Here is a 25,603-nt window from a genome sequence, read left to right on the forward strand (position 1 = left end):
TTTTTTTTTTAAATTTCATTCTAATTTTTCATTTTGAAATGTAGCTATATTTCATTTAAGAGGGTGAAAAAAAAAGCCAAGAATAACAAGTTTTAGTCTGGATCAATGGGGTTTTCTTTGCTGTTTCGATAGTCAGCACCACCACCCCAAAACACTTTCCCATCCAGCCATGAAATAAAAAATATTGAGTATTCAAAAATAGTTGGCTTACTTCTCTATCGCACTCCCATTCTGAGCAATTTTGTATGACAAAGGCATTTGAAAAAGAACCTAAGAAAAAAACACAAAACCCCTTAACTGCTGGAATCAATGAAATGCTCTGAAGTCTTTCAAGAAATTAGTTATTCATTGCTTGGATATTTTAAACTGTGACAACAATTAACATGCAAGAAAGATCCAGCCTACAGTGGAAAGGATTTGGAAGACAGACACAGAGTTCTTGATGGCATTTAACTTTTATGATGCCCTACTGCTCCACGTAGCAGAGCTACAGGGAATGTTCACAAGCATTTACTAGGATATGCACATTTCTTGCTCACTCTTCCTTTTACTCAGCTCCTTCGATCACACTACCCACTCCAATTAATCTCCAAAGTTTTTGGAGATATTTTCTTTTTTTTTCTTCTGAACAGCTTATTGAACAAAGGCACATGTGAGTATGCATCCCTTCCTGATATTTATTCCTTTTTATCCATTTCAACAAGGTCCAACAAAATAACCCTTTATATTTGCTCTAAATCTGGAAAAATGGTTGAACAGCTCTTGTTGGTTTTGGCTGAAGACATCATTAGATGCTAGAGGCCTTTTTCCTGCTAAAGGAAAGAGTTTCCCAAATGGATCAAGGTAGAACGTTTATCCAAGATTAAAAGCCTAAATTTGAAAACATAGTTTTGTGTTGCCCACAGACTAAGTTCTGAAAGATCTGGAAAAGGCAGAGCTGCTTAGGACTTTTACAAAGAAAACTTTTAGTTTCCTATGAAATCACCATAAAGAGACCAGAATTATTTTTAAAGGATTATTTATTAAACATATTTCTTTACAAAGTACAATCAATGGTTTGCATTAAATTTGGGGGTTTGGTATTTGGCTGTATGTACAAAAAAGCTTATAACAGAAAATGTGTCTTGATTTTACACATGGGACACAATACTGAGTTACCTTCGTATTTTGATTTCTACCAACATAAGCAGTTGATAATAACTCTCAGCTTATCTGCTGTTATTTTTTAAACCGAAGATGAAGCAACAACATTTCTGCAGAGTGTCAGTATTTATCAATGTACTCAATTATGACAAAGTAGAAATGAATAATTCTTTGAGAAGTTTCCACCAAGCATGAGTGAAACGTGACCTTTTTGGCAGATTACTGGACTATCCTTATGATCCTAAAAATCTTTTTTTTTTTGCAGTTATAAGATAAGAAGAATTGAGGAGCTAGGTAGGTTTAATAATACCCTATTAGCAGCAGTTGATAGTAAATGCAACATAAGGTTTGTTTTGTCTGTCATACAAGATGTCCTAGCAGACACTATTGTATTGTTCTCTACTTGAACAAAAGTATCTGCCTGTGTTGTATGTCTTTGGAAAAACAAAACAAAAATAAAGAAACAAAAAGCCATTTATTGTCATGAGTGACTATTGCCATCAGCTAATATGAATGCATTGCTAAAATTAGTGAAGACAGGAAAATGCTGTAAGGTAAATATATACAGAGTTAAAATACATTTCTTATCCACTAGATAGTGATTTTGTGGCACTGTAGTTTTCAGGATATAACCTCTGTTGAGAGCAATGTAATTTTCAGTGCAAGCTAAAGCAAAAATACCTGCCCGCTGTCATAAACATGACAAACAAATCTGGAATGTTCCAAGTAAGTTCATCTTCCACTTCTCCACTCTTGAGGCACCTTTAAGACATGGCACTTACTGTAAACCATCTAAAAAATCAAGAAAAGCAGACACAATAAGCCTGAATTTTCCATAACAACTTTAAAAATCACTGCCAGAGTCACTTGCATACGTAAACGTTGCCCGTGTAAGGCTTGCCAGCAAAGCATCTTTCCTGAGAACGGAGCTGGGACACTCTCTGTGTATCATAAGTGTGCGTGCTCGGAGCTGTGATCGCTGTCGTGACTGTCGTCGTTCGCTAGTGAGTCCCCCGTGTGCTGGAGACCAGCTGCGCCGATGCCAGAGAGCTCAGAGGGGAGCAGCGTGCCCTTTTTCACATTCACCAGTTCCTTCTCCCGGGCCGCTGCCCCTTGCTGCCCCCCTTTTACCCGCTTCCACTTCATTCGTCTGTTCTGGAACCAAACTTTTACCTTCATGGAAGAAAGACAAAACAAGAAATAAAAAAGGGGTCATTGAAGGTAATAAAGATCTTTTTAGCTGTGCACAGCACATGGTGTTTTGGGTTGGTTTGCTCTTTGGTTTTTACTGTGCCTTTCTGTCTGTGTGGTAAAAAGCTTAATGTGCCTTCCCTGAAGAGCAGGAAATCCAGTTTTGGATAGCTCACGAACATTGGGAATGTGAGGATAACGACCGCAAAGGAGGGAAAGGGGTAACCACGTGAAGGCAGATAGCTCCACAGGAAGATATCGGAGCCCTTTAGAAAACAGTAAAAAGCTAAAATACCCTTGGAAAAAGTATTAATGCCATTTCACAGGCAAAGTAATATTTTGTGTAACACAGAGCCCTGTCTGGTGGCAGGGACCTATACTGCTGCCCCTCATGCTTATATTGCTTTTAATGACCCTCCAAAGGAGGGCTGTTACTTTGGAAAGGAACTTGCACTGAAAAGTTTGCATTGCTTTCTGTGTGTTTGTTTCCACGAATTGGTGGTGAGTTTTGGGTGGAGCTCCTTAAAATCTCCTTTTTTCCTTTTTTTTTTTTTTTCCTTGCTGAAGTATCTGAAAGAGCATTGCTTACCATCAAAACTTATGACTTTCCTGTCTGTTTCACAAAAGTATTAAAATTTTTCTAGTTGACTGATCCTCAATTCTACTATATTTAGCCATAGACTCTGTTCAAGTTTTTCACGCAAATAAATGCCCCCAAAGCCAGGGGCCAAGGCATTCATAAATTTGAATGAAAATTGGCAAATAATTTCAGATGAAAATGGAAAAGAAGTTCATAGCATGAATGAATAGAAATGTATCTGTATTTAAGTCACATTAAAACTCAAGATTTCACTCCAGCTGAAACTCATTTCCCCTCCTCCCCTTCTCTGTATAGAAATATAGGGGGGGCAGGGGGAGAGTAAACCTAAATTATTTGCACAGTTCTAAAGTACCAGCATTGCAAACCACAAGAAGTTTTTTTCAACAGTCAAAAGAAAAAAGATAGATGTGCATAGCATCTGTCAAATATATTAGACCAGATTAAAGGCTGATTTAAAATCAACTGAAAATATTGTCACTGAAAACAGTATGAATAGAAGATTGTTGGGTTTGATCCATTTAGAATTTATGTTGCTAAAAGATCTTGTGCGTGTCTGTCTGTGCAGCTCTTCATATGAAGGTTCCACAGAAAAATAAACAATGTCTGCAACTTTTCACTTGGAAAGAAAGCAAGAAACCTTGCAATGTTGGTGTATCCTCTGCTGTGTTTAGCAGAATGTGTTTCAGAGTTTTAAAAGAAACAGCAAGGAACAGGCACAGCAGGACATATTGTACAACATGAGTAATAGAGCCACAAAAATGCTGTTTTGCTGAATCTGTCTTATACATCCAGGAAACATTGCAGTGTTTAACCTTTACTATCACTTTGAATTTTACATTAAAGTTTTACTGCAATTGAACTGATAGTTAACGTCGCTATCTGTATGCACATATGTGGGAAGGAAGAGAGGTATATTTATTTTTTATACTCTGCATTCCCGTTAAAGCCGATGTGAGCTGTTAAAGCCAATCACTGGGGAGCAGAGAAAAACCCTTCTAGGTTAGTTAAGAGCCTCAAAGCACAGCACATCCTTTCCTTTGGTCAACTCATCAGAGCCAAGGAATCTGGCTTGTAAAGTGAAATGAGTGTACAGGGGAAGGTATTTATTACTGGCTGCTGTGATGTTTGGGATCATCAGACTCGGGTCACGTATCAGAGGTGTCCATCGAAACAATGTCTTCAAAAGGGTACAGCGTAAGCACAGCACTGGCAGCTTTCTGGGGGAAGTTAAGATGTCATTTTGTTTATTTTTCTTTTCTAAGACAAAGAAGTTTCTCTTGCAAAAGAAACTACTCCACTGGTGCCAAAGAGTGCATTAGATGCAACCGAAGTCATAATCTAAACATTAAAAATAACACACTTCAGATTCAGCCCAGTACCTCAGAATGTTATTATTTTTCTTCTGAAATAATGGTCAAGATAACTTTTTTCAGCAAGAAGAAATGACAGGATTGGAATAATATTTAAAAGATCTAAGCAACTCTCCAGATATTTTTATGTCCTTGAACATTCTCAGAATAAGTCGCGGGATTAAAAGCCTAAAACAAAATAATAACGTATACAAAAAGTGGTTTCAAAAACCAGTGACAATGATACATTTGAAGCAAAAATTTCAATACATAGCCTGGATTCAACCCACTTTAACTTACTGGAACAGGAGAGACCCAGGCAAACCACCTTCCAGATGCATCCTTTTCATTTTTGGATACTGGAGAAACTAAAGCTAATATTCCTGCAGTCATTGTCAGAAATGGTTCTAGCCAGGACAGACATGAGCAAGATGAATACTGCCTGGCTTCTGATGTAGATGCTCCTTGCTGTTCCCCTCTCCCAGACAGAGCGAAACTCTGCTGGCCTGCCATTTTTTGACTGTTTTCTACTCCAATTTAATAAATTATTCTTTTTTCTTTTCCATTTTTTCTTAAAATATGTTCTTGCTTCTGCTTTTTATAATGCAAGTCACTTCGTCAAAACCGCAGTCCAGAACAGCCTCTCTCCTTGAGCATTAAGCCCAGAAGAACCAATCAGCACCAGCCTTCGGGTGATGAGTAGCTGAGGACAAGCTGAGAAGGACCTCTTCATTCAGCTCACCTGGCCTCAGACTAGTTGCCTTAACCGTGCCCTGAAATGCCTCCACCAGGGATAAGGTTAGGTCAGTGTCTCTATATTAATTGATACAAATAAAGGACAATGATTCCCCTTTCAAGAGCTGCAAGATATGTTTATAAATTCCTGACAGCATCCAGCATGCAACGTTATTTCTGCACATGACCCACTGTCTGGGAAACATGGCATTTGAGGAAAGTGGGGCTGAAAGGACTCCAGCTACCTTTGCATGCACTCTCTTGACTGTAGGGGTAAGAGAGTAACCCTGGTGCTTCCATAGGAGAATACACACTACTGACTGGCATGTAGCCTGTCATGCTTCCAATAAATAGAAAATAGTGAAAGAAAAAAAAAAAAAAAAGGTTAAAAAAAAGCTTTAGGCTTTTTTGTTAGAGACTTAAAATAATCTGCATCTGATTTACTTAAAGAAATTTTTTATATGATATTCTCTATTTGACACATCAAAGATTATTTTTGAAAGCTAGATATCAATTATAGTGAAGTTTATCACTGAAAATACTGCGAGTTTATTTTGATGTAATTTTCTCCATTAATGTACACTGGGACTCATGTGAGGAAATACATTAGGTATTTTTTATATGTATTTCTTTATTACCTCCATTATAAAGTACTGAAATTCACTTTGACCTGATTCAAAGTACACTAATGTCAGTGTGAGCTTTTCCATCGAGTGCAATGGACTCTAGATGAAGACTTTAATGCTCATGTGCTAATAATATGAGACAAGTCCTTCACTTGTTATTTCCTCTAGAGATCAATTTCAGATACTGGAATTTTTAACTTCCTTTGGAGCTGAAGAGTAAATTATGGAGGATATAGTTGTTACTGATATGTGATCCATCTATATTTTAGTAATGGGAAGGAAGTGAAGCAAACTGTGTGAAGTACTTCAGAGTGTCAGTTTATCCAGATTCATAGAAAACCATGTTTTTCAAATGCACAACTCATTTGAAACTTACAGGTGTTGCACAAAACATGCATCAGAAGAAAATATCCCAAGAAACAAAAAAGACAGAAGACAAAGAAGCGAGAGAATGAAAGAAAGAGAGAGAAAGGAGAGAATGTTTGAAAGAAAAATAAAGAAAAAAAATAAAATAAAAATAAAGATAGAGAAAAAGCCGTTACTGAAGTGAACTTGAAAAACTCTAAAACTTTTTTCCAGTGAAAGAACTAAATTGTGTAATTTACAACTTTTGCAAAAACTATATCCTTTTAAAGTAGTTTAAAGAGCTAGTATGACAAATTTGATACTAGAGGTTTTATGAACCTTTTCATGCTGTTATTTTCAAGCCTAAGTTAGTTTCAGCAGGAGCTGAGTGCTCACCTCCTCCCAGAATCAGATCCTGATTGCCTATTATTTATTAAAATGCACTCCCTCTTCTCCACCCTCTGACTAGCACAACTTAATTGTATAGAACACGCATATGTATGTACAGAAAACAAAGGAAGTGGAGGGAAATGAACTATACTAAAGATGATAGTAGCATTAACAGCTGTTTCTAAATCAGCACTTACAAGCCCATCTATTGAGCACATGTGCTTACTGGCACGAAAGCACAGTTCCTTTTCCTTTAGTCAACAAGTTGTTTAGCATCTGCATCTCCACATCTGATGATGAGACTGTTAAGATAGGAGTAAATGGTTTCACATTGCACATCTCCTGATGTATGTGAGAAATATTTTTGCTGTGACCAATTTATTTTAAGGTCTATTCTGTAGGAATCACAGGAGGAGATTCAAAACAAGGGGGTTGACATTGTTAGTGTCTCTGTTACTGAAGTAATCATTATATACTTATGATACATATGTCCTTGGTAGGCTTAAGGGCCATATTATGTGCTGTCTTGCATGTAAATCTTCAATACAACTTCACGATGTGGACATCAGTTCATCATTTTGGTTCCAAATGAGCTTATCACCTAAACTTCTGATTTAATACTCCTTCAGTGAGCCCTTCAGCCATATTAACTTTAAGAATAGGTGAATTCTACCATGCTCTGTAGGATGCAAATACTTCCTTTTGATGTGGGATTTTAGCATGCTGTACTTACAGATATACCTTCTATAATTAATGAAGTATTTCTTCACAAAAAATCTTGTCTGAAAAATGAAAGCATGACTGAATTAGAACTATCCTAGTTGCATCATCTGCTGTCTTCCTTCTTTTAGGAGAAAAAAAAAAAAAAGAGCTTTAAAAAAGCTCTTTTCTGAACTGAAATATTTTTTCCTAAAATTAGGTTTTCTACTCCAGGTTTTAGTGGCATGAATCCCAAACGAGATTAAAATTTGAGGCCTTAAAAACTAGAAAAAAGAGCACTGTGCCAATTGAAACTACTATTTTGCTATAAGGGACGCAGATTTCTAAGTATGAGTCTTTGAAGTCAGTATCCCAAAATTCCATGTTTTATTATATCTAAATGATGTGTCAGGAAGATCAGGAAGACCACATCACCAAGCCTTTTAAATGTTCTGCCCCTGGTCAGCCATTGTTCATTTTCTTTTGTTATGGTTTTGTTGAATTTGGTTGGTTTTACTTTTGGTTTTGTGTGTGTTTGTTTGTTTGTTTGTTTTTAATCTGTCAATTTACTTCCCTCTAATGCGGACAACCATATGGATAAGAAAAAAAAATAAGCCTGACTTTTCAAAACCAAAAGATTTGAAAAGTTTACTTCTCAACTTTCTTTGGCTCTGAAAATGTCCCTGTTATTTTTAGATAGTACACTTATGCTGCCAAGTTTTAAAGAAGGTCAAACTCCTGGACTTTACAGAAATCACTGGTGTTATAGAGCTGAAACTTACCTTTTTCACATATAGAGATACTATTTTTGTGAAAGTTTATTCAATAAAGTTATAAAAACAAATAGGAACGTAAAGTCATGACAGTTTCTTTCCTTGTTCTAGACTATGAATAAATGTAGGAGTTGGAAGAATGAAATCTATTAGTTTAAAATATTTACAGAAATTATAGTCAGAGTTATCAATTCACTTCAGCAACTAAATATAACATGAGATTTTGAATAGTTCAGCTGGATTTCAGTCATGCTAGATACATGGGAGTGTAAGTTAAGGTAGTTTTACTCAATTAAACTTAATTTTCTTCCTCATCTGATTTAAAGGAATTCCAATTTCTATTCCAAAAAACTCCTCTTAAAAATCTTAAATATATTTTGAGCTTAAAACCAGTTTAAATAAATCCAAGTATTAAATGTCTTCTTAGTTATTATGAAATAGAACCAAAGTACCTCAACTGGAGAAAATTAACCTTTACTTGAAAATTAATGAGTGGTACCAGAATCTTCTGATTAAAATTACTGAAGTCACCTTTTTAGTGATTTAAAGTAATCTGCTCCATGTTATGTTACAGAACATTGCACTGAATGTGCACAAGCACTTTGCAGCAGCTGTTGAGAAAAAGGGGAGGTCTTGGCAGGTGCACAAAGGACAGCTGGAGCTTTTGGCACCCAGGAAGGTGTAGGAGGGAGTTCTAGGTTTTTGTTACATCGAAGTCAGTTGAGGTTTGGGTACTGCTTAGGTGATACATTCTCTTTTCTACCTCCCACGTTTAGACAGGGATGGAATAGACATTATATTTCAGAGGAGACCAGTGATAGGAGTATTTTCTTCCAGTTTCAGAAGTCTTTGAGAGAACTCAGTTTACCTCCCTCTACTCTGTCCAAAGTGCCACCTTCTCCACCAGGAATTTTCAGAATTAATTTCATGATCAAACAGCTAACACTTCCTATTCAAATAGTCTCTTAACTAGGTTTCAGGGTTAACATACCTTAAGCAGAATGGGACACACTATTTCACATTCCTTCCTCCTACTAGCTTGTTGTACACAATCTAAGGGAGCATTTTTTAAAAAAATCAGTCTCTCTTTTCTGTCCAGAGTCAAACAAATGCAAATGTGGGCCTGCTGTTAGAACTCTCCCTACCTTATTCTCTTTATTCTTTTCAGAGTCTACCTTCACCCAATTTCTTTGCATCTATATAGAAATCTACAAAAGAAACACATGCTGGAAAACTAATTTATGGGGAAGATCTCCTTCAGCTAAACTTTCCCTCTTTGTATAAGCATTTGCCTGCATGAATTACTCACATGTAGAGCATTTTATGTCATGAGAAAAAAATTCTAACATGCTTCATTCTGCACCCATTTTGCACAGGCCAACTGAGTGTGAAAGTTAAAAAATGGTGAGCAGTCAAGACTGGCTTGTGTCTGAGTATGTTGATGCTTTTTTCTGCTACTAATATAGTACAAAGAAAGGCAACTGTCAATAAGCAAGATTCAGCAGAAAGCAACCTCTGACAACTGGCCCATGACAATCCTCTGGGGCTCTATGGCTATGGAAGCCACCTCCCTGCACAGGTAAGAATCACCCTCATTTATATTCACTTAAACTATTTCCACAGTTCATGACTTCTAATCTGGAGGGACTTTTTTGCCTTCCAGAACAAGCCAGTCCTGAGTCTTTTGATGGTAAACTAGCCTCAAAATCAAAACCCAGTTTTAAAGCTAGTAACCCTCAAGATGCTGCAGCTGTTTTCAGCAGGGCCAGCCTTGAAAAGGAGAAACTAGAAAGGTACTCTACATTTTTCAATGCCCTGCATAAAAATTAAAAAATCTCCTTTATTCATAATGTTCATATGTACCTCTCTAATACCATTTGGTCCTCCCTGGTTTCTTCTCTCTGTTGTTTAAAGTGATCATGAATGAAAAATCTAAAAACCTTATATCTCCTTAAACAGCGACAGAAGAAGCTGCATCTTTCTTGAATTGTGTCTAAAGAAGGGCAAGGGTAGGGGACAGCAGAGCCTTACTCACTTTGCAAAAGCAGCCACATGAGCTGTTAATAATTCTGTACATATAGCATATGTTGCTTGGCACAGACAGAGGTTTCTCCCCACCCAGAACCCCACGGGGATTCTCTGCAGGTGTAGGGTCCATTCACAACTAACAGCTTGAGGCACTTGGATCTTTGCACATGGAATTACTTGTTTGAATTCAATCAATACTACAAAAGTAAATACAGTGTTTGAAGTTTTGCCATGTACTTTTTTTTAAAAAAAAATAATTATAGTACAGATCAAAATTATGTATGAGTTATAATTAAGTATGCCAGAAGCATTCTTTCCTAAGAAAGAACAAACTGAGTTAGCACAACAACTCCTACTGCTGGTATTTATATTGCTCAAGAAAAATGTAAAAGTATTAGTGTGTTTTACTTTATTAAGAGTGTTGCTTTAAATAAAACAAACAATCCAAAGGATTTCAAGCCACACAGGCTCATTACTACAGTGTGTACAGAGTGCTTAACACATGGAAGCTTGGAATGAGCAGCTGCCTTTCAGAGAAGACATGGCAGCACAATAAATGAGACAGATATGGTCAAGCTTGTCCTATCAATCCATTATTTCATTTTGTTTGAAAGTATACGGGGGAATAATTTTACCACCTGACCCTAGAAATCTAGCTTCCTAAGATAGTAAACTAGTCATACTGTGTGATGCATTGAGAGACATTGATTCCTCCAGAGGTCATTCAGAACAAATGCCCTGTTAAGGAACATTGAACTCTCTGGTTTCTCACTCAATTACTATAGGAAACTACTCTTACCTTACCAGTCAAGTCTAAAAAATGCAGTGGTCAGCTCCCCTGAGCGCTGTGATGCTGAAAAGGATTTGAATGAAGTCACTTGTGATGCAGGACAGAGAGAACCTAGTCTGGAGGGAACTTTTCTAATGGAACACTTCATTTATTATTTGTATAGTCATAACAATGTAGTGCTACAGTGTCGGCTATGGCCCCATTGCCCTAGGTACTACACCAACATTGCCCAAATGCATTTGTATCATAATGCCGCCTGCTTCTCTTTGTGGTAGAAAAAGGCATTACAAAGCTTCTTCCTTTGTCACTCATCCCCTATTGGTACCACATACATGGAAGCCAAGCACAGATGCAAAAGTACTCTTCATTTTGACAAAATTTTGTCTTTTATCTATGCAAAATCAATGTCTTCGGACCTTTTATAACTGATCAGTGGCTCTGGGTGGCTATTGGAAAATAAAGTCAAGAAGAAATAAACCTTCCCATTGCCATCAGCAGAATTTAATCTGACTAGGTGGGATTTTCCGTTTATGTTGGCAAACAGAAGCATTGCATATTTGGATTGTTTATTCCGGTAACCTTAGCTAGCCTGCAGAACTGCAACATTACTCTTTTGATTAGCTCCATGCAAAAAGTTCTTGCGAGGTGGAAAGCGCTCCTACTCTTTCTATATTTGGCAGGACCAACTCCATAAAAATGTCCATTTTGCCACGCCTCTGATACCCCACTGCAGCTGCTTCCTCTCCTCATCCCACAGTGAGATATTAAAAAGTTTGCATGAAACTTTCTCCAAGTTTATCTGGATGTACAAAAAAGCCAAGAATGCGCTTGTCAAGGTTACAAATATCTAGGGAGCTAAGACAGTTTTTAGTCTAACTGGCTCTTCAAAAATAAAAGAGGCCTGGCAGCTGAAAATTATTAACTGCTGGCTGAGCAGGGATTGTGAGTGCACTCTATAAGAGATGGAACAGGAATTACATGTACCTATACTGCTGGAATTCTTACAATACCATAATAGAGCCATCCTACCACCAGATGTGCTTATAATGCTCTCAAAGTGCACTCTTAATATCTAGGCAATTGAGGCACTTATTTCATTTCATTTCATCCTCCTGTCTTGTAACTCAGGTTTCCTTTTTAGGGAGTGATAGGATTACTTCCTTGTCCTGATCCATATGTCGTGAGGGTTTTTTTTTCATTATTATTTTTGTGAAATGGCCTTCCATGAGTCATTTATGTTTGAACTGATCTTGTAAGTTGTTTCAAAAGTCAAATGGAGCCTTACTTTGATGACTGTAGAAAACTTTAATACCCTTATATAGCTTTTTAAATATGGTCAGACATACATTTTTTTCTACAGCTTGTTTAAATGCCAGAAAGGTAATTATGAAGTGTTAGTTGGTCAGTGCCTCTTTTAAGCTGTGGCGTATGGTTGAAATTATCACTATAGTCAAGAAGAACATAGAGCTTTCTTAAGATAATAGGCTCTGTGATTTATTTCACATCTTGGGAAATAGCTGAAAGTTTTAACTTTAGGATGACCCACCAGTTCTTTCCCCAGTTTACTTTTTGTTCTTCTGCCTTTTAAATAATATGATACTTATCATTTTTTTAAAACCTAGTAAAAAAAAAAAATGCTAAATAATTCATTCCATTAGGGGTTGGGTCTGCTCTCAAACCTATTTTCTGAGCAGATACATCAGTTCACCCAATACTCACTGGTGGTTTTTGTCATTGCATTATCTAAAGCAACTTCCAGTTCTCTGTGTGCAAATTCAGTGTTTTATGAGAGATCAAGAGAGCTTCTAACAAAAATAGGTCTACAGTCTGTGATGAGATCAAAGTTCTTACTTGTATGTTCACTTATTTCAAATAAAGGAACTACAGACTATATGTACCATTTTCTGCAATGCAGCCTGTGGGGGAAAAAACAGTATGGGAAAACTGTTCCAGAAATAGCAATTTTCTAAAAATGCTACTTTACTGAAGAACGTGGTTTGTTTTTGGAATTCTATCAATATATTTTAATTGAGTCATAATAATTTTAGAGAAAGGACTGGTTTTGTTGCATCTGTTTAAAACAGGTATCAAATATTATCTCTTCTGTGCGACCGCTAGTAAAAGAAAATAATGACAGCAGTAAGTAAACAAATAGGTGCTATTATCCCACTCAAGAATAATCACTCATTCTGCTAATCATGGAAAGACAGGTCCTGAATATCAGTTCAGTCTCTTAACTGGAAAAAAACACCAAATATTAGTATCATACCAGGTTCGTCCCAGATTCTTTTTTTAAGTCACTGAAGGAATGCTGATGTAAAACAAGTATGCAAGAGGAGTCAAGCCTTTTGATTCACTGCACGCTGAAGGGTGCCATATACCATGGAAACCTACACCCAGTTCCATGTCTATTTTTGCTATTTTTCTATCAAAGCAATATATTTTATTTTAAAAAGAAACATTTCTAATTGACAAAATTGGAAGTGACTTCATTACTTGGTTTAGTATAATTCAGAAACTGAAAAAGACGTCCAGAGTTCCTTCTTAGTTTTCTCTTTGTTTCCTACTAACAATATGGGTTTTATGCTAACATTTTTTTTCTGTCAGACCATTTTATTGTGGCAAGATACAGAACTGAACTCTATCGAGCTAAAAATCTTAATGTTTTCCTTTTCTAAGCAAGGGTGGCTTTAAGCAGGAAGGTAGGAAGGAAGGAAGGGAGTTATCTCTAGCAGCTCAGTTGTCACTCTGTGATAATCTGGGGAAGCAGAGAAGAATTATATTACATAATTAGGGACTAATCATAATTCTATAGAAATTATCACCATTAACAGCAGAACACCTAGAACTGGCATTATGTGACAGCCAGGAAACAGCACGTGCTCCAATGACTTAAATGAATTCTCTGTACTTGTGTAGCACAGGCTACCCTTTCTCCTCCAGAAACGATATTCAATATTTATCTGTTCCTTTTCTGTATGTTAAGTGCTTTTCATTTAACTATTTCTTTTAGGATAGTGAACCATCTCTTCATTTAGTGGTACTCCTCAACCTGACCTTTGAAGAAAAGAATAAAGAATTTATCAGAGAGAACAGTTAAATTGCCGGCCAAATTCACTATTGCCTGAATTCAGCTGTTTGATTTCCATCAAATTGACACACAGATATTTCTTAATTTTTTTTATTGTTGCTTACTTCCACACCAACTCTACCTTTGTCGCTGAGACAAAAATTCATTCTTCCTCCCCTTAGCTGCCAAAATCAGGTGTAGAAGTTAATCTCTTTCTCTCAGCTTTCTCTCAGTGGAAATGAAAACCAAAAAATTTTATCAATTGTTTGTTACAAAGTGGTATGCTTTATAAATATAGCAGACATATTTAAGTAAGTGAAAATGATCCCATTGGAACCCGGCAGCACATTCAAGTCAAACAAGAAATTACTGGCTTCTTCTTGACAAACTGGAAGAAACAGCCATTCTCTAGAAGCATTCAAGGAAAAAAAAAGTTTCATTTGCTTGTGTGAGCAAATGTGTGTTCATATGTATAGGAAAGGCCATATTTTCACTGAGCTGTCTACTTATGGCAAGCATTAATGAAACTCAGGAAAACTGCAAAACTTCTCATATCTAGAGTTCACAAATCATGGTGCTATTTTGATACCTTCCCTTGAATATATCATCATCTTATTGGCTGTATCTAAAGCAATCGCTCAGTCTGAAGAAAGAATGATTGTCTGTCAGTGGGCAAAAAGCTTTGAATTTTAATAATAAAATCATAGCAATCTTTCATCAGATTTGATGTACTTGAGTCCAGTGTTCTAAATGTCTTTACTAAAATATATTTTTAAATGAGTATGTTGATGTAATTATTATTTGAAATGTGAGTGGACTAACCATTTACTGTGTTGGGATGAGATCCTGAAACACTTCAGTACATGAAGTGTTTAACATGAATATTTCCATTAGAAATCAATATGACAACGTACATGAGGAAACTTGAGCACATGCAGGAGTGTTTCCTGGACCAGGGTTTGGTGAGCAGGAAACCCAACAACACTGATAAGAAATTCCATCATCTCCTCTGCTTTCACAGTACAGAATAAGATAAAGTGGTTAAAAACGCCTGTATTCTAGTTTTGCTGGTGTTCCCATTCTTGCTGCCATCTGGAAACAGGATGTTCAGAAATCCTGTACAAATGGCAACTGCATATATTTAATACACTAAAACAAGACGCTCATATTTGTTGTATACAGGCAAGTCAACTACTTATGCATGTAGTATTTGGGACCTACCACTTCTTCAGCCACATCATTGGGGAAAGATTAGAAAATATGTGCATCAGTTTAACAGATATATTACTCATGCTTTTATTTTCCATCTCTGTCTCCTAGATGAAACTAATCTGTAACTGGTATATATAAAAATATTAATTACTTGCATAGCAGAGAGATAAAAAATGTGTATCATTTTGCTACAAACATTCAATCTGATATATTGACTTATATGTTAGTAAAATAAACAAGAGCTCAACCATGCGAAGCTCCTAACCACTGGTAAATATTGGGCAAGCATTTAAAGTCTGTTGTTTTGCATCAGTACCTGTCTTTCAGTGAGGTCAAGGTTTACTGCTATCTCATATCGCCTCAGCCTGGTCAAATAGTTATGATGAGCAAATTCTGCTTCTAGCTCTCTGATTTGCTCCTTGGTGAAAGCTGTCCTTTCCTTCCTGGGTTTACTGTTGACCTCTGACTTGTAGTTTCCTTCTTGGGAATCTGAAAAAAAAAAAATAAAAATGAAAAATTGAAGTAATGACAAGTGTACAGCTAAGTAGCAAACAAGCCCAAAGATAACAATGTGCTAACAATGTGCTTAAGTTGTATTCTTCAAACTTTCTTCTCTCAGAAACAGATCCTTGCTTTCATACCTATGGATTCTTCACTGTAAATCTGGAAAGAAGCAGTAATTCTGACAGACATGAGCTGCTGCTTCCATTCCTGCATGTCAAACTTTAGCTTAAAACCCTGCAGTGTTTCATTTCCTAACAGTTCTCTGTAGAATTTCTGCAAAGCATCAAGTCCTTCCCACTTCTGGCAACTCTCAGTGCATCCAGCCAGTACAGGATGTGTATCATTTGACTGGTGTCTTAATGAGTAATACTTCAAGAATCCCTCTCTCCTATCACTTCACTTTAAGCCAAAGCTCTATTTTAAAGAACACACTTTAAGGTTTAGTCTAGTTACACTTTCAGGGAAAGGTGATAGACAAAGCGTAGAAAATACAATATGCATCAAAAAGAAATCCCACGTAATAATGGGATCTCCTCCTATTCATGCCACAGTGCAAGAGGGAGGTTATCCGTGATTGGTACGAGTATAGGAAATTTGCTACCACTATTACCATTACCTAAGGATTACTTTGGCCAAAATTGGAGGAGTTTTGCTGAAAATTTCATTACCACCCTTCTGATTCCTTTTACTCACAGAAACAGGTACATCTGGTCCTGAGCCAAACTACTAAACTCAGCGACAGTAATTCTACCACTGTCAGTGAAATCTGTTTAAATAAAGAGATCAAAAACCAGAAAACTGAGAAAGAGTTGAATCAAAAGAAAAAAAAAAAAAAAAAGGACCAGACATTTATAAGTTTGGGTACAATACAACACCTATAAATCTAAAATTAGCAGGAGATCAGTGGGAGTATCATTAGTCAAATTCTGGCCTCATGAACCATCTTAAAAATGTCACAGATAAATTCACACTTCAGCTGCTGATTTAAATAGAAACCTGCATCAACATCCAAATGAACAGGCCCTCAAGAAATCACTCCTTGGCACTCTGTGTCAGATGAATCATCGACATGCCTGAGACTGTCCAACTGGCCAGTGGGTCTCGTTTCAAAACTATAGTCAACTATCTACATTTTCAATTTTGTCAGTTACTCTACTGCTTGGAATGGATTTGTTGGGTTTTTTTTTGGTGAGAACTGCTGATGTTTGACTCAGTTCTATGGTCATTAACTTTGAATGTTTTAAAGTTAATGGATTGAAATCACCAACCTCTTTTGCTGACATGACAACTTTGTTTCAGATGTAGTTGTACTGCTGGAGTGTACGACTGAGGATATCAAACAACCTTGTTGAATGGGTTTGGAAGCTGTTCGGCACAACTGCAGTAGGGATTTTCTAGGACAGGACCTCATTAGATGGCACACCCATTCACTACAGCGTGAGGCCAAAGTCCATTATCCAAACACAACATAGAACTCTTGACAGATCAAAACCACATTAAACCTAGAAGTTCACATTTCTTCCCTCATACTAGTTAGCAAACTAGAGTCACTATAACTTGTCTCTGAATTTTTCTGTCACAGGAGCATGCAGGTTGCTTTTCTTCCTTGAAATTTCCTTGTCTGCTGCCTCATCATAAGGTCCAAATACTATGTAGATGACCCAGTCCTTAATCTGTAAATCCCAATATCAGCATTCCAATGAATCACTGAAAAGAGATATCTAACTTATTTTTTTTAGCATTCAGAGATGTGTTTAACACGTGTTTTAAAGCAGGTAGGTGTGCATACTGCTTATCTGCAGTACAACTGTCCTGGTTTTGTTAAAAAACAATTTTCTCTTTTAGTGAATTTGCCTGTCAGCTAAAGCCTTCATATTAGCTGCATTTTCCTGAAAAGCCAGATACATGTTTTGGTTGACATAGCAATGGTATGCAAGGACATTGATAAGGATGGATGTACATCTCGCGAGAGGGGCAACGAGAAACAGATGACCAAAAAACTGACCAACTGAAGTATTCCATCCCATTCACGTCATACTTCATATAAAAATGGGAGATCATGAGGATTCATCCCTTTTCCTTGTGGCCGACATTAGGAGAGGACCTTGCTAGTCGTCCCTGTGAACTGAAGCCTAGTGACAAACTGAATCCAGCTCCAGTTGGCTGCAGAGTCCAGTCCAGGACTTTTGGTGCCGGCCCTGAAGTTGCTGGGATTTTCAAGATTGGTTTTGTATATTTTGTATTATTTTCTCTATTTTTATTGGTAGCATTAGTAAAACATTTTAAATTTTTCCAACTCTCTTCTCTCTGTCCTTTCCCTCCCTATTGCCTGTCCTTACTGGGAAGGTAGGAGTGGGAAGGGCTGAAGGGGAAAGTGGGGGGAGAGAGGGTTAACAATACATCTGCCACGGTTCTATTGTCACCCTGCAATTAAAACCTCGACAACAACACAGAAGTGTATTTCATGCAAGTTATTGCCAAAGTCCTCTTAACTTCCTTGGAAAACCTGTGTCCATGTGAGGCCATGAGCCAAGAAGTCTTCCCATGTCAGTACTGGCTGTAAGAAAGACCAATGACTCACTGGTTTCCAAACTAAATATTGTGACCTTAAATGAAAGTAATACACCTACACATGATACTAACACCACATTGAAAACTAAATACTAGAAATGAAGACATAAGCCTGGAAATGCAACAGAAACTGCAATCAAAGGTGTAAAAGTTTGGTAGCTACTGCTATCGTGACTGGCCAACAGGAAAAACTTCAGGAGTACCCATCCAATCGTCTCTGAGGAGGATACTGATCTCTGTAAGTGACTGGAATTCCTAACACAAACAATTTTTCTTCAAGCAGATGGTTCCATGAGGAAAACAGAATTACTGTACAGCCAGTAAAACCATAATGAGCCAAGTTGTCATTCAAGTTAATGCTCATGGTTCTGAGTTCCTGATTTACAAAAGCAGTTAACATTTAAATTCCAGGTTCCTTGGATACTGCTGTAAGGAAAGAGAAGTGTAGCTGTGTGAGTAGCATTTGTCCTTCATCTTTGACATCACAGAGGATTCAGCACTGCCAGCAATGTCAACCCACGCAGATCCTGTGTGAATATTAGCATGCTTGGACAATTGGTTATTTAGATATTTCTGCCATTGCTGGATTCTACCTTTAAGTCAATGCTGGATTAAGTGCCTGGCAGCCGCGGTTTTGTCAGCACTATGATTTCTTCAGCAGACTGACACAGGGGAAAAGTTTCAGGTTTTTATTTATTTGTTGTGAATGTCATTGAATGCATTTGTAATAGTGAAGGTACTCTGAAAAAAAAAGATCAAAACAACAAACACATGATATATTCAAATATTGCTGAAAGCAAAAGTTGAAGAGGTACGCAGAAACCTGAGACAGGTAGACAAAAAGCTGACTCCTTCTCAGTACTGAGGTTCAGGCAACAGAACAACTGTAATCCTAGGAAATCTGTTCAGCAAAGATCTGCACAGTGAGACAACGGTATTTTTCGTAATGCATTTGATGTATTGAAAAGATATCTAAAAAGAGACTTGGATGCCAGTTAGGTGAACACCAGTTATGAACTCTTCCTTTTATCTGACTTCTTCTGCTGTGGTGATGCTGCAGTTCATATACAGATTGCCTTTTATTTCCTATTGACTATATAGTAATAGTAATTTTAGAAATTTTCGTTGTTCTAATTTACAAAGAGGTTTTCTGATTGTTTCTTTTTACCAGTCTCTCTACAACAGAAGCTCCTATCTCTTTCTGACCTTCAGGTCTCTGATTATATCACCTGACCAGCTTCCCTTTGGTGGAAAATGGGTGGGAGACTTGGAAGAGATTTTTGGCAGAACTCATGTCAGCCTACATCTGTTTTGCAGCTGTTGCAACTAAGACAAGAATAAAAAGTCCCAACAACCTTAGTTTTCTTCTACTGGCTACATCTTATGCCAAATGGTAGGTGTAGAGGCACAGAACAAAGCCTAGGGGGATCTAAGTTACACTCCTTGCCTCTCAAAAGGCGCATGTAAAATATATACAGATGGTACAAACCACTTGATGAAAAATACAGCAATCTATATTTTCTGTCTTCTGCCTTCTCTCAGACAAATTCTGGCACACTCTCAGAGGATGTAGCCTACATGCAGGTATTAGTACCTTATCAGTCTCTCTTTGGCAGACCTTTGTTCTTTGGATGTCAAGTAACGTAGGCAGTTAAACACTGTTTTGAGGGATGCAGGTCATACCTCTTTCTCAGAACTGTTTTTGTCAGTTTTCAAAAATTCCAGGCAGCATCTTTAATATCTCCTGCTAGACATAAATGATTGCTGGTAACTGATGTAGAAGATACCATTTGGAAAGACCTTCAAAGCTATAAATGACTGTTCTACAGATCTTTGGAGGCTTAGATTTTTCCTGAGTTTAATAGTAGCTCAAGTTTTCTTACAAAAAATCATTACTAATTGCACGGCTCCCAACCCTCAAAAGTTACTTCTACTTTACTCTACAGAAAGGGTTGCTCTTCATCCTAACATTTGTGTTGTCCCACAGAGTTCCTATTTCCTTCTCTCTACATCACTGAGAGATGAAGGATACCAAATAAACACAGGTCCTAACTCCTATGTGCAGCATATGAAAACTGGTTATTTTGGTGGTTTTGCTTTTGATGCATGCCTAGGGAAAAAAAAAGGACTGGTCACAGAACAGGAAAAAGAGACTGGTTGGAATAACCATGATACAAAGATCTGCTGCTAACAGGGTAGGGGCAGAATCACAGGCAAAATGTGCAAGAAGCACCTGCTATTTTTTTCTTGGATTAGTTCAACAGCATTTCTCAGAAAGAAATGAGCTTTCAGTGAATATCTGCAGTGGAAGATCCCAGACAATAATTTTCAAAAATAACTCAGATTGATAGCACTCTATTAACAGTTGCAGATGGTTTTGAGATCCTGATATCTGTATTGACAGTGAATAGTGACAATAACCACTAATGATTTGTGACAAAAAGGCCCTCAGAATTTCACCCATATAGCTATTATTCGATGTCCAGGTTTTCAACTTTCACTCACATTTTCCAACACTTCTTCTCAGAAAGCCTCTACCGTGACCAACCTATTTCTAAATTTAATTCACTATAAATTTATAGTAAAGTTGGCTAAATGACTAAATTAAATGTTCTACATTGTATACCTTCATCTAAATGATGCTCAAGTGTTTGCAGAGAACAACTACTATATGTTTTTTTTTACTTTAAAATGAAGCAATCTATGCAAAGTAATCAATGTAAAAAAGCTTGTAACTTCTGAGCCAAGTTGTGTGAAAAAGCATTTCTTTCAAACTTAATTCCTATATATTTGTTTACATCACTAACATGTAAACAAAAGCTTTAGATCTTCTAAACGTCAACAGGACACAACAATATGTGATTCAATGCAAAAAACTTTTCTTCTTTGTTGTTTTTTTTTTTTTTTCCTTCAAGATACAGACAATGTGAAGTTAGGGAAAAGTACTTCACTTTCAGAGCAAAATATCATTAATCTGAAATATACATATGAAGAAAATAAGCAACTTTACACTATTACAGGGATATTGTGGAAAGGACAAATATATTTTAATGGTCAGAAGTACATACTTGTATACAGTTGAATTTCCTAATCTAATTGTTTCTGATGCTTTATAGTTAATCATATTTTCTGACAAAATGAAACAGTTCACTGAGGCACGAGCAAGGACCTGGCATAAAGGTCTCCATATGGTTCCTATTGTTTTGCCAGCAACTATGTGTGTAAACAAGATTTACCCAGACTTTCAAACATTTTTGATATTTAATAGAGAATACTATAGAGTTTTTCCATGACGTTTTTTTCTGTTTTCATTTCGAAGTTGCTCAGAAGTCATGTGTGTCCAAAACACGGTCCATTGCTTTGGAGGATCCTAATTTAGATCCTTACTCCCTACTTTTGAGTATAATCTTTGTACCAAAAAATTATTTAACTCCTGGGCTATATAAAACCATATAGTTAAGCTCACATTTGATGCACCTACTCTTATTTGCACCACATGCAAACAAATGCTGCAGACTTAATTAATCCATATTTAATATTTTTTCTTCACTTTAGAGTAATTTAAATAATATTCTTATAAGATTTTGCTCATTTAAAAGTACAGGTGCAAATCACTGATCATATTCAATCTGAGTGCCTCTTTTGAGAATGTCATTAAATGTATTTCTGGTGCTGCAATTCACTAAATGTATTTAGAGAAGCCTTTTTGAAAATTGAAACAAACAGATTCATTTCTGTAATTCACAGCTCTGCATGTGCAAATGGGCAAAGCTGCACAGTAGCAGAAGTACGATGTCAAAATTATGAATCCTTCTTTTCATTCTAATGAAAGCAACTTATTGCTTGCTTATTGACTTAATGCTTTCTAACCCAGTCTGTGACAATTTACATATTAAAACAGCCTCATATCCACTCCCAAAATACCATGAACTGGCACAATAAAACTTATGGATACTCTGAAACACACTATACACCATTCTAAACCGTTACCTACTAGTTGTTGCTGCCAACTTTTTGTGTTATTACTGCCTCCTGAAAGTACAAGTCTAGGAATTATACTGCAGTATTGGAAACTCTTATTCATAACACTGTGATAGTTAATTATGCAGGTTCTTGAAGATGTCTGTGCTGGAAAAGATGTGCTTCTGACAGGTCATCTGATTGATCTTACTAGATAGCATGTACACATCACTTCTTCAAACCATGCAGTTATGGAAGGCAACATATGAATTCTCTCATGTGAATAATTGCATTAGTTATTAGAACTTCAAGTGGAAGATACAACTTTCAGTCCCAAATGTTTATATAATTACAGCTTATGTTAGGAAAGGAGACATGGGATTTCCGTAAAGAAACTTTACAGGCTACATTTTAATAGGACTTTTTTCAGTGTGACTTCCAATTCCTGTTTGGAGTTCTGGAGATATCTCTCTTACATGCAGCACTGAATAACATACACGTGGTGATTGTTTGCTTATCTTCTGAACCATTTTCATAATTGTCTTTCACATGGAAGAGCTTCATTAAATGAAGGTGAGAGCTGCCAGCACCATCACCCCACAGATTAGCAGTGACTCCTCCTGAGCAAGAGTTAACCTACAAAATTGAACCAAGGAATTTTCCATGCAGAAGCCTCTTAGAACAAAGACATACAAGTGAAGAAAACAGTAGCTGTGATAGGAGTCTATATAATCTTCCTTCCCTTAGGTCTCACCTCCTAGACATCTCTCATGGAGGCTCCTTCCTACCCAAAGGAAGCAGAATAGAAGTGAAGAGCAACCAAACCCACCCCAGACACTGTTTATCCCTCAGTCATCCTCATCACTCTGATAAAAGCCCTTCCCTGGACAGCAGCTGTATCTAAACTCAAAAAATGTGTTAAAATACTCTTTTTGTCCTACTTTATTCTATAAAAATACTTGGGAAAATAGATTTTTTTTTTTTTTTTCTGCAAAGAGGGTACGTGGGAGATCTAAAGCACCACAAACTGTATGGAAGTGTCTACTTAAGAAGTGAAAAGAGCTAAGGCACACGGAACTTAGATAATCACCTCTCAACAAGTCTCATCACTCTAAAATGATAGGTTGTAGTTCTCGTTTTAGCTTTGTGAAGGTGAAGCAGGGAGACCTCTGTCCTACCAAAAATACTAGAACAGCCAACATAGGTAATGTTCTGGGACTCAGGTTTAATAAAATGCCGTATTAGTTGCTTTCTGGCAAAAAAGAAAAAGAACAACAACAACAACAAAACACCAACAAACCAACCAAAAAAACTCCAAAATAACACTAAAAGAATTTAATTATAAGAATGCATTCTTGATGATTTAATCCTTTGGCCAGTGAGCTTTTTGAGGAGACATTTTCTCACAAGTACATGTAAATCTGCCTCTTTGTCATAGTTCAGATATATTGAGGTTGCTCCACATTTTCTGACATAAAATACTAAATATTTAGCCTAAAATATTGTCAGCAAAAACAGAGATGATGCTAAGGAATGGAGAAATATGTTGCAGTGCCTTGATGCTAAGAAATACATAGAGAAATTATACTGCTATGTATCCTGCTTGTGCTATCTAGGATTTAAATATAATGAAAATAGCTACATTTTTTTTTCTCTGTAAACCAGTCTGCCACTGTTAATATTAAGGATCCAAAGTACAATGTGGATGGGAACATATGTCAAGCAATGCATTTTACAAAACTTGTTTCTATATTAGCATCTTTATATAAATGGCATTAGTTTCACGTGTTTTCAAATTTACATTCAAAGCCCCCTGCATTTAAAGCAGCAGTACATTCTACCACAGGACTAGTGATGTCTGCTTCCCAAATGGCAGTCAGCTCTTGCTAATAATTCTGTTGTTTAGAAAGCTCAGACCTTGTGGATATTATTCTTCAAATCTGTGAGTAAAACACTTTTAATGAGGTGTTACAAACTTGGTTACTCCATGTAAACACCTCAATTATTTACTTTTCAGATATCAGTACAATAAATCTCCATTGTGAATTTCCAAATATCCTTCTAATAGCCAATCATTGCATTTTATCTATATGCAAATAGACTTCAATTTTTTTACACATAGTCACTATAGTCACCTTATCCAAAGGCTGAGGAAATTAAGGTGTAATTTCCAGACTTCACCAAGTGCATAGCCTTATGCTCTTTCTTCCTTAGCTGATGTGCTATATATAGACAGTGCCATTGCCCCCACTCCTCACACACAAGACATTACATTTAAAGAAAAAAAGTAAAAAAACAGAACCTATAGTAATTCTTGTGGATCTTGTAACAGACCACATCACTGTCCCAAAATATGTATCTTTACTAGAGCAAATGGCTTAGAAAAGAGTGTGCCATTTGGGCTACTTTCTTAGGTCAGGCCAAGTTCTTCCCCAGATTACAGTGGGCAAGCTCAAGAATTTCAGTGGAATCACTTCTCAGTCACCAGGATGTCAGAGCTGATTTTGATCCCGTTGTAAGTCCCAGCTTACTTTGTGTATGATCAGGAGAAGTCTTCAGTTGGTTAAAGAAAAGTATTTTCTTAGGCTCCTACATATATATTTTCTCAAAATATACATGCAGAACTTACAGTCAAAATCTTGCTGACTTCTAAGTTTGCTTTTTAAAAAAAAATTTATTGCAATTGCATGAGCTCCTGTCCGAACCAAAAAAATAGTTTGCACATAAGTCAAAGAATCCAGGCTTTTAGTTTTCCATACTCAGCAATAAAAGTTGAAACACTTACAGAAGTTTAATACACTTGGAGTTTCTTTAGGGCTCCGTATTGCCTTACTCACCCATCTTTCCAAAGCATGTCTTCAGGATAGGATTACACAAAGGAAAATATAAATGGGTACCAACAATTCTAGTTTAACTCTTTCTAAGAACTATTTTGCTGCTACAGGAAACAGGAAGCCATTTCACAATGCTGTTTTTCAGTGTAATTCTTCCACGTGTATTACACTGGCTGATTTTTTTTTTTTCCATTCATGATGGAACAGATTTATTTGAACTTATTAATGATGTAGTGAAAATTTTATATATGTTGAACATGTGACAGAAAATAACAGCGTCTGGAGCAAATCTAACATCCAATATTTCTGCTTTATCCTATGTTAATGTGCCCTTTCTCCCTCACAAGCAATTTCACATGGTCATTCCCTGCCTTGGTGGCTGCCCGTGTTAGATGTGGCTCAGCTAGTCTGGCATCACAGCTTTCAGCACGAGGCACAAACATAATCCCTGTCTGGGTCTTTGAGAACTACCATAGATTTCTTTGCAAATGTATATGACTGCATATGTTTTAGTAACGTGTTTTGTAAATCTTATTATCCCTCAGAAAGCATTAAAATGAAGCAAAGGGCCCAGCTGTGCTCATAACATACCTTAGTAGATATCCAGACTTTTTTAAGGACAGAAAAACACATGCACACTCTCCTACCAAACAGGGTTGCTGTTCCGGGTGTATTCTACTATTTCATTCACAGTTTACTTTACAACATTGTGCTGAAGTATTACGCTAACTATAAAAATGGGAAAACAGTGGAAAGTACTTTCCCACATGCAATTAAATGGA

General features: G+C 36.7%; 1 protein-coding gene across 1 annotated transcript in view; it reads right to left on the minus strand.

Moving 5' to 3' along the window:
• Window positions 1-1,001: 1,001 nt before the first annotated feature.
• Window positions 1,002-25,603, minus strand: part of MEOX2 (mesenchyme homeobox 2) — a 55,043-nt gene continuing 30,441 nt past the window's right edge. The window contains exons 2-3 of the mRNA XM_005504611.3: window positions 15,269-15,441; window positions 1,002-2,316 (exon numbers count right to left, since the gene is read on the minus strand). Coding sequence (XP_005504668.2) covers window positions 2,092-2,316; window positions 15,269-15,441 — 398 coding nt within the window. The 3' untranslated portion in view covers window positions 1,002-2,091. The remainder of the gene's footprint in view (window positions 2,317-15,268; window positions 15,442-25,603) is intronic.

The sequence above is a fragment of the Columba livia genome, chromosome 2 (genome assembly GCF_036013475.1).
Source record: "Columba livia isolate bColLiv1 breed racing homer chromosome 2, bColLiv1.pat.W.v2, whole genome shotgun sequence".
NCBI lineage: Eukaryota > Metazoa > Chordata > Aves > Columbiformes > Columbidae > Columba > Columba livia.